Here is a 10,060-nt window from a genome sequence, read left to right on the forward strand (position 1 = left end):
AAAAAAAAAAAAAATCAACAACCAAACAAACAACTAAGCAATATTTTAGTCTCAGACGTTCTGCTGACTCATCAACTGTTCCCAAACTCCTCAGGCAATCAATATGGTGTTCCGAAGAGTGACAAATCACACACTTCTTTCTGACAGGACCAGTCTGGATGTGGCCAACACTATCATCAGCGTGTCTGCTTTGAATTAACTAATAAGGTTTTGTTGCAATGGATGATTTCAGCATCATGAGAACTAGTTGGAGAGTGCCTCTTTTTTGAAGGTTGTATAAGGCCTGCTGGGATGAGTTTGCTGCGGAAGAACAAGAATGGACTCCTCAGGTCCAACTTCTGATGTCAGTAATGGACAACGGCTCCCACAGACACTCCAAATGTTGAAGAAAATCTCAAAAGAATGAATGTGTTTTTGCTTCTAAAATACATTCTTTGTTCAATTTAACCTCCTATCTTTTTTCATCGTGAGAATAATAGAGTTGTCCCTATTCTTGATCTATGATCATATAATAATTCAATAATAATTTCCAACCTGCACCTGATGAGAGCTGGCAGAACTTGCGTCGTGACGTCATCGTCCGTCGGCGTATGGGTGACGCAGCAAGCGTAGGATGTAGCACAGCAGGACGCGACTAGCCCAAGCTAACAGTCACACGAGCCAAACTACACCGAAATCCTCGCCGGTCGCTGTTTTACAGCACCAGCAAGTAAGTCTGTCACTTTGTTACGGTGTTTTAGTCGAGTGTGCATATGGGTAGATAGCCATTTGTCGGTGCGTAACTTCCCAATATTATCGCTGTGCCTGTTTAGCTCCGGGGCTAATGTCCAGAGGAAAACAGCCACAGCATCGATGTTGCTTGGTGGTTTGCTAGCTAGCTAGCTCGCTACGTGCGAGAGGCGGACACATCCGCTATTGCATTAGGATGCGCGCATTTAATATACATTTGACTGTACATTGTGTGCAAAAGCAGTATGTAGCTAATGTTGAAATCTGGGTTGTTTTGGGGGATCGAGTGAGTGTGACGGTGGTGAAGAGATTGAGTGTCCTTTGGACGGCAGAATCAGGGCACAGCATCACCTACTTGCCTGTGTGGATAACATGCGACATGGCTGGCTGGATCATGATATCACGGAAATAAAAGTCGATCACTGATATTTATTAACTATTCGTGTACATCGTAGTTGAAAACGACAGTGCATATGGAAATGAAAACATGACCACTCCACTTTTACACTAACGACATAGAAAAATAGACGACGACGTAAGGTGGTCCTCAGTATACGACATACTTATGACGCTACACAAACTAGATCGTAATCTCAATCGGTCAAATTTGTATTAAATATATGTCCTAAAAGATTAAACCTCGTAACTGTGCATGACGTCGTAAAACGAGAACTCGCTTTATATAATTAAACAGAAAAAAAGCAAAACAATTACAGACTAGCTCTAATCAAAGGATGAACTTTCTGGCCAGACTTCCAGAAGACATTTTGGATGGTTTAATAATTTAATTACAAGACCATACCGTTGTTAGTCTGTCAAAGGGTGTTTCAGTATTTTGCATTAAACACAATTGTGTGGTGGTCCTGTTTCTGCGTGTGGGATGACAAAGCAAACTTTTTTTTCTTGCCTTAAATAGCCTCAGTGATGTTTATAAGTATGTTTGTGTTTTATTTTTTGCAGAGTCCTTGTGCCGGTCGCTGAATGGAAGTATGCGAGGCTGTTTGTGAGTGAGGTAACCTGTCATCTTCCTTCTCTTCTGCTATCTTCTCCCTTAAGTTAAAAATCACTTTCAGTTATATGTCATAGGAGGTGGACGGTGCCAGTGATGCACCATGGGCTACGACGTGACGAGGTTCCAAGGGGAGGTGGATGAAGACCTACTGTGTCCGATATGTAGCGGAGTTCTCGAAGAACCGGTGCAGGTACATAAATCACTGTGCATATTAACATGTAGGTTTGAACCAGTAGTAAGGCTGGATTTACAATACAAGTGACAGACCCTAACCCTAACCCTAACCACAGCAAGAGCAAACCTAACCCTAAGCCTCAGCACAGCAAAAGCAAGCCTAAGCCTAACACAAACCCTAACCCTAACCCTAACCACAGCAAGAGCAAGCCTAACCCTAAGCCTCAGCACAGCAAAAGCAAGCCTAAGCCTAACACAAACCCTAACCCTAACCACAGCAAGAGCAAGCCTAACCCTAAGCCTCAGCACAGCAAAAGCAAGCCTAAGCCTAACACAAACCCTAACCCTAACCACAGCAAGAGCAAGCCTAACCCTAAGCCTCAGCACAGCAAAAGCAAGCCGAAGCCTAACACAAACCCTAACCACAGCAAGAGCAAGCCTAACCCTAAGCCTCAGCACAGCAAAAGCAAGCCTAAGCCTAACACAAACCCTAACCACAGCAAGTGCAAGCCTAACCCTAAGCCTCAGCACAGCAAAAGCAAGCCTAAGCCTAACACAAACCCTAACCCTAACCACAGCAAGAGCAAGCCTAACCCTAAGCCTCAGCACAGCAAAAGCAAGCCTAAGCCTAACACAAACCCTAACCCTAACCCTAACCAAAGCAAGAGCAAGCCTAACCCTAAGCCTCAGCACAGCAAAAGCAAGCCTAAGCCTAACACAAACCCTAACCCTAACCACAGCAAGAGCAAGCATAACCCTAAGCCTCAGCACAGCAAAAGCAAGCCTAAGCCTAACACTAACCCTAACCCTAACCCTAACCACAGCAAGAGCAAGCCTAACCCTAAGCCTCAGCACAGCAAAAGCAAGCCTAAGCCTAACACAAACCCTAACCCTAACCCTAACCACAGCAAGTGCAAGCCTAACCCTAAGCCTCAGCACAGCAAAAGCAAGCCTGAGGCTTAGGGTTAGGCTTGCTCTTGCTGTGGTTAGGGTTAGGGTTTGTGTTAGGCTTAGGCTTGCTTTTGCTGTGCTGAGGCTTAGGGTTAGGCTTGCTCTTGCTGTGGTTAGGGTTTGTGTTAGGCTTAGGCTTGCTTTTGCTGTGCTGAGGCTTAGGGTTAGGCTTGCTCTTGCTGTGGTTAGGGTTTGTGTTAGGCTTCGGCTTGCTTTTGCTGTGCTGAGGCTTAGGGTTAGGCTTGCTCTTGCTGTGGTTAGGGTTAGGGTTTGTGTTAGGCTTAGGCTTGCTTTTGCTGTGCTGAGGCTTAGGGTTAGGCTTGCTCTTGCTGTGGTTAGGGTTTGTGTTAGGCTTAGGCTTGCTTTTGCTGTGCTGAGGCTTAGGGTTAGGCTTGCTCTTGCTGTGGTTAGGGTTTGTGTTAGGCTTAGGCTTGCTTTTGCTGTGCTGAGGCTTAGGGTTAGGCTTGCTCTTGCTGTGGTTAGGGTTTGTGTTAGGCTTCGGCTTGCTTTTGCTGTGCTGAGGCTTAGGGTTAGGCTTGCTCTTGCTGTGGTTAGGGTTAGGGTTTGTGTTAGGCTTAGGCTTGCTTTTGCTGTGCTGAGGCTTAGGGTTAGGCTTGCTCTTGCTGTGGTTAGGGTTAGGGTTTGTGTTAGGCTTAGGCTTGCTTTTGCTGTGCTGAGGCTTAGGGTTAGGCTTGCTCTTGCTGTGGTTAGGGTTAGGGTTTGTGTTAGGCTTAGGCTTGCTTTTGCTGTGCTGAGGCTTAGGGTTAGGCTTACTCTTGCTGTGGTTAGGGTTAGGGTTTGTGTTAGGCTTAGGCTTGCTTTTGCTGTGCTGAGGCTTAGGGTTAGGCTTGCTCTTGCTGTGGTTAGGGTTAGGGTTAGGGTTAGGGTTTGTGTTAGGCTTAGGCTTGCTTTTGCTGTGCTGAGGCTTAGGGTTAGGCTTGCTCTTGCTGTGGTTAGGGTTAGGGTTAGGGTTTGTGTTAGGCTTAGGCTTGCTTTTGCTGTGCTTAGGGTTAGGCTTGCTCTTGCTGTGGTTAGGGTTAGGGTTTGTGTTAGGCTTAGGCTTGCTTTTGCTGTGCTGAGGCTTAGGGTTAGGCTTGCTCTTGCTGTGGTTAGGGTTAGGGTTTGTGTCAGGCTTAGGCTTGCTTTTGCTGTGCTGAGGCTTAGGGTTAGGCTCGCTCTTGCTGTGGTTAGGGTTAGGGTTAGGGTTTGTGTTAGGCTTAGGCTTGCTTTTGCTGTGCTGAGGCTTAGGGTTAGGCTTGCTCTTGCTGTGGTTAGGGTTAGGGTTTGTGTTAGGCTTAGGCTTGCTTTTGCTGTGCTGAGGCTTAGGGTTAGGCTTGCTCTTGCTGTGGTTAGGGTTAGGGTTTGTGTTAGGCTTAGGCTTGCTTTTGCTAACCACAGCAAGAGCAAGCCTAACCCTAAGCCTCAGCACAGCAAAAGCAAGCCTAAGCCTAACAAAATCACAAACAATCTCTCAAATTAATGTAAAGTGTGGAGTCTCACGGGCTGTGTCTTGGATGTTGTTTTATGCGCATTATTGAAGATTGTCAAGAGGCTGTGGCACACTTCTTTTTTCATGATTTGGGGATCTAGGCACGTTCTTTCTGGGTTAGCCCAGTTCAGTCTCAGTTCTTGCTTGAAATACTGTTTCAAAGGTTGTTTCGTATCAGGATAAATAAAGCAAATTCAAGAGAGGAAAATAATTCCCCAAAACAAAGAATTGATTAGAATCGTGTCAAATAATGATAAATATAATAAAAACAAGATTGCTAAATAATAATATTCTGTCCTCCCTGCACTCATTTCAGGCCCCACACTGTGAGCACGCCTTCTGCAATGCCTGCATCACACAGTGGTTCGCCCAGCAGCAGATCTGTCCCGTGGACCGCACGGTGGTGACGCTGGCTCACCTGCGGCCCGTGCCGCGCATCATGCGCAACATGCTGTCCAAGCTGCAGATCAGCTGTGACAATGCCAGCTTCGGCTGCACGGCCACTCTTCGACTGGATCAGCTGCAGTCGCACCTCAAGGACTGCGAGCACAACCCCAAAAGGCCCGTCAACTGTGAGGAGGGATGTGGGTGAGCGGCCGGCGTGTGTTCCTCTGCTGCACTCCTCGATCACTTGAATAATCTTTTGTGAACGGATGCCTGTAGATGTCTTAGGATGGATATCGTAAAGAAATCCACCTTTCTGCCATTCATTACAGATGTCTTAACAACACGATGGACACTTGCATGTCCAGATTTGATCGTATGCAAATGAAACACAAAGAACATTCTTAACAATCCAAAGTATTCGATCATGTCAGAGAATATCCAGTAACTCTTCTTCTTTGTTCTCCCGCCGGCAGCCTGGAGATGCCAAAAGACGAGCTGCCCAACCATAACTGCATCAAACATCTGCGAAGTGTCGTCCAACAGCAGCAGGGCAAGATTTCTGATCTGGAGAAAACTGTGGCTGAACATAAACACCAGCTAGGCGAACAAGTGCGTGCGTGTGTCTGCCAGTCTGATTTCTTTTTTCAACAATATTCAAAACATTTAGTACCCCTTCATAAGACGTTTGTGTGTCCCATTGATTGCGTGTCCCATTGATCCAAGGAGCTAAATTATGCCCCTGGCAGTGGCACCTATGGCAAACAGGTCCTAGGTGAGGGACCAGACAAATCACGGCTCTTATGATAAATGATAATATTGGACTTAGTTTTCCCTTGCCCGGACACGGGTCATCGGGGCCTCCCTCTGGAGCCCACCCTGTGGGTGGGGCTCGATGGTGAATGCCTGGTGGCCGGGCCTGCACCCATGGGGCCTATGGTCACAGGCTGTGGTTTGTGACAGAAAGAACAGGATCCCGGATACAAGGACTTCCGTCACAACGTGTCCAGGCTGTCTGAGGGAGAGAGAGAGCGAGAAGCTCTGCCATCTAAGAGCAACTCAGAGTCGAGCCACTCCTCCGTGTTGAGAGGAACTAGATGAGGTGGCTCGGGCATCTGATTAGAATGCCTCCTGGGCGCCTCCCTGGTGAGGTGTTCCGGGCATGTCCCACTGGAAGGAGGCCCCAGGGATGACCCACGACACGCTGAAGAGACTACGTATGTTTCTTAGCTGGCCTGGGAATGCCTTGGAATCCTCTGGGTTGAGCTGGGCAAAGTGGCAGGGGAGGAGTAAGTCTGGTCTTCCCTGCTGAAGCTGCTGCCTCTGTGACCCGTCTCCAGATAAGCGGTAGAAAATGGATGGACAATTAGTAGCTGCCATAAGTGTCAGTTTGGTACCCAATACTCACAGAGGAAAACGTTAACATTTTGGTTGTGCTCATTTCTAGACAACTATTGTCTTGAATGTTCTTTTCAGTTTTTTTGTCCCACAATTATCACTCACTGTGGCATTCTCCCACTCCAGAAACGAGACATTCAGCTGCTCAAAGCGTACATGCGAGCCATCCGCAGCGCTAACCCCAACCTGCAAAACCTGGAGGAAACCATTGAGTATAATGAGATCCTGGAGTAAGTCCCTTATCCTTTTTTTGCTGCCATTCTGAACTTACCACCTCAAATTTACAGGGAGGTTGGGGCCTCAGCATCTTTGCTTCTTTTCCACTACTTCTGGCCATTGATACATTTACTTGAGTAAAGGCTCAGGGACTATTTCTAGGACCAGCTCAGGTCCTGGAGGGCCGCTGTCGTTCCTGTTGTTCGTGTCTCCCTACTGCAACCACTTAATTCAAATGCCTCCGTCATTGCTCAATTTTATTTTTTTAGGTGGGTAAACTCCATGCAGCCTGCCAGGGTCACCCGCTGGGGCGGCATGATCTCCACCCCGGACGCCGTGCTGCAGGCCGTCATCAAGCGCTCGCTCATCGACAGCGGCTGCCCGCTCTCCATCGTCAACGATCTGATCGAGAACGCCCACGAGCGCAATTGGCCGCAGGGCCTGGCCTCGCTGGAGACGCGGCAGATGAACCGACGCTACTACGAGAACTACGTAGCCAAGCGCATCCCGGGCAAGCAGGCGGTGGTGGTGATGGCCTGCGAGAACCAGCACATGGGGGAGGACATGATCCTGGAGCCCGGCCTGGTCATGATCTTTGCGCACGGCGTGGAGGAGATCCTATAACTACACTGCGACCAAGAATTCGGGCTTCTTTTAAGAACTCACACAGGTGAGATGTTGATACCTATGCCTTAAAGGAAGGACAAAGATGTTATCAACCTGGCAAGTAGAACTAATATGACTGATATGATAAATGAGTTGTGATGTTTACATCGTTTATATTTAGTGCATTATACGTTCTGATTGTTCTGCTACTTGCATTGTAAAGTGGAAAACCTCAACGATTCATTCTTGGAGGAACTTTGCTGCCTAGGTTTTCAACGTACTCAAGCGTCAAGCGAACCCAGCAAGGTGCAGGAAACTGGGTTTTTTGTTTGTGAGTGTTATTTTTTTTCAGGATTTGAGCTCTGAGTGCATTGTTCGTCCACACACTACAGACTTGGCTCACTACTGGGCGACTCGCGTCTTTTTAATGGCGTGCATGTACCACATTGTCAATTGTATCAATGCGCTGGTACCCCCCATTGTGTAAATGTTTGTAAATGCAAATACTATATTAAGTCATAGATGTCATTATCTTCCTCCTCTCTCTGATTCCATGAGTTCCTCTGCTTGTTTGTTTTCCATTGAAAGTTTTATTTTTGTTTGTTAGACACATTTTTGTCTTTGACCAACTGTTTCCTGGCTTTAAAATAATTATGTTGCGTTGTGACTATTCCATCAGGATGTCCTATTCCCGTTTGCATTATCCGTAAATTTTCCGTGCCATTCTTTTATTTATTTTGTTGCCTTCTACATGCACAGACACACAAAGCTTGAAGATGAAATTTGCCTTTTCGGTGCATTTGAAGTTTGTTGCAGGAGAAAAAAAGTGTTTTCTGTTGCCTTTTGTTGGTAAGCAGGGGTCCAGATGTGAAGTGATTTGTTAAAGGTCACGTTTAATACATGTATGGGATTAATGTGATGACCCCAATGGTTGCCTTTATTCATTGTGTTTTTATGTTGTCAAAGTTGATTGCTTTCAGCAAGCATCTCATTCACGAGTGGTCACAGCGTGGGGATTGTAAAACATTAGTGAAGTCGCGCTTGTGGCTTTTAAAAAAGTGTCACCATCTTCCCTCATAACTGTACTGAGACAAATATGACCCACAAGAGCAGTAAAAGCAACTTTGTATTGTACCCTTTTGTTTTTATCTTTGGAAATGCTTTTCATTCGTTCTGTGTTAGTAGTATATATGGCGTTGTATAGACAAATGAATAAAATGTCACCAGTATTTTGGCAGTGGGATCAAAGGGGAACTTCAGCATTTGTGTCCTAAGGTTTTGCGATAGGTCTCCAACATTTTGAAATGGCCGCTTCTTGGTCACTGATTATGGCCAGGGCCTAAAAGTTGTATACACACTTATGAATTAAATGTGTTCAAATTATTTTGGAGTAAATCAACTCATTGCAAATGTGTGCCCTCTAACTTATCTTCTGTGGTTTGATGATGAACTACAATACTGACCCTTGACCTGTACTAATTTTATAGTAGTCTTTTCTAAATTTACACCAATGCAAGTGTGATTTAAAGAGGAGTGGTCACCAAAATCTTTGTAACATGTATTTTTAAACACAGGTGTCCAACTTGGGTCCTTAAGCGCTGCTTTCCGGTCATCAGCAAATCATCATTTGTCTGCTCAAGAAATTAAAACAAGGCCTTGAGCACAAACATGTTCCCCACCCTGCTGTACACAGCTTTGTCAAAATTGGCTTAGACAATTACTTTTTATTTATTCGTTTATTTAACTAAAATCTAACTTTGATTGACACTGTGTGGGGATAGTATTGGAGTGAGAAAATTCAATGTCAAGCATCGTCCCAGAGCTAATATACTGTCCGGGTTGCACTGTACTGCAATTCCTTTTTTAGCCACACCATGTCATCAGGAGCCGTTAGGGAGCGCTCGAGGCCCAGGGCTCTTTCATACATTATATAAAAGCTCTAATCAGGGCAGTGATGATTTCAAAACTCAGCCCATTGGGGTCAAGCTGAAGGAATGTTTTAACCGCTAAACCATGTCACGAGGTTCGAGTCTTGTCTTCTGACCCGAATGACTGCGCTTTTGTCTGACACCCACATGTTTTCCATCCCTATTATCCTCTGCAGCCAGCCTCATTCTCATTGTGCTGTCTAATCCGTCTCCATTGTAGCCACTGGAATGTGAAATCGTGCTTCCCCAAACACTGCGGCTCTATTGTTGTCACCACACCTCATTACGGGATGCGGTCACTGTGGCTCCATATTCAATGTGCACTATTTCGCAAATGTTGGCCTCAATGCAACGTCAAATTTGTGCACACTCAATTCTTACCAGGTTGTATTGTTGAATTTAGTAGTCTACTACTAAGTACTGTACTTTTGACCTTAACTTGACCTAGCTTGTTAGCAGCGTTAGTAACTGTAGTCCATTTTGATTGTTTGTATCCTATGAGAGGTCATCTACTGTTCTACCGGTAATTATTCGATTTCACTCGATTAACTCAACACCACAATTTCTTACTTTGAGTTGCAAGCAAAAATTGGATATACGAGCTTTGTGTGATGGCACTGAACTGACTTCTATAGCAGCAGTTAAGCAGTTTTTTTTTTCTTCAAGCTGCTTTTAGCCAACCTCAGTGAAGTTTATTGTCAAACTAAACATAAAACAAAGAGAATTACATTTTTTTTAAACAACCACATATGTCTCTAATGTATGCTTAGCTTTATCCTAACAAATAATGCAAAACACCATAGACAGGCTAATTTATAGCATCAGTGTTGTGGCGTTATAACCATTCAGGTGAGATATTTGAACACGAACGGTGGAGAGACACATGTAGACAGACAATATAATATTCTCTGTCCTCTGCAAAAAATAATAATAATGATAGAGTTCTGACCGACTCCATGTAGCAGCGTATGTCTGTATTGTAATGGGTGGCACAGTGAATGATTGGCTAGCACATTTGCATAACAGTTCAGAAGTCGTGGGTTAAAATCTGGACTCTGCTACTTCGGTTTCCTTCCACATTCCCAAAAACATGCATGCACTCTAAATTGTCCGTAGTTGTGGATGTGTGCGCTTGTCTATATGTGGCGTCTGATTGGCTGGCGACCCATTCAG

General features: G+C 45.3%; 1 protein-coding gene across 1 annotated transcript; it reads left to right on the forward strand.

The window, feature by feature from the left end:
* The first annotated feature begins 551 nt into the window (after positions 1-551).
* Positions 552-8,342, forward strand: rnf41 (ring finger protein 41). Its single transcript, XM_088360699.1, has 7 exons — positions 552-709; positions 1,690-1,741; positions 1,816-1,931; positions 4,672-4,943; positions 5,216-5,351; positions 6,264-6,367; positions 6,623-8,342. The coding sequence occupies exons 3-7, from the start codon at positions 1,842-1,844 to the stop codon at positions 6,975-6,977; spliced, it is 957 nt and encodes a 318-aa protein (XP_088216825.1). The 5' UTR covers positions 552-709; positions 1,690-1,741; positions 1,816-1,841; the 3' UTR covers positions 6,978-8,342.
* The last annotated feature ends 1,718 nt before the right edge of the window (positions 8,343-10,060 follow it).

Source organism: Syngnathus floridae, chromosome 2, assembly GCF_059516105.1.
Source record: "Syngnathus floridae isolate MCC-2025c chromosome 2, RoL_Sflo_1.0, whole genome shotgun sequence".
NCBI lineage: Eukaryota > Metazoa > Chordata > Actinopteri > Syngnathiformes > Syngnathidae > Syngnathus > Syngnathus floridae.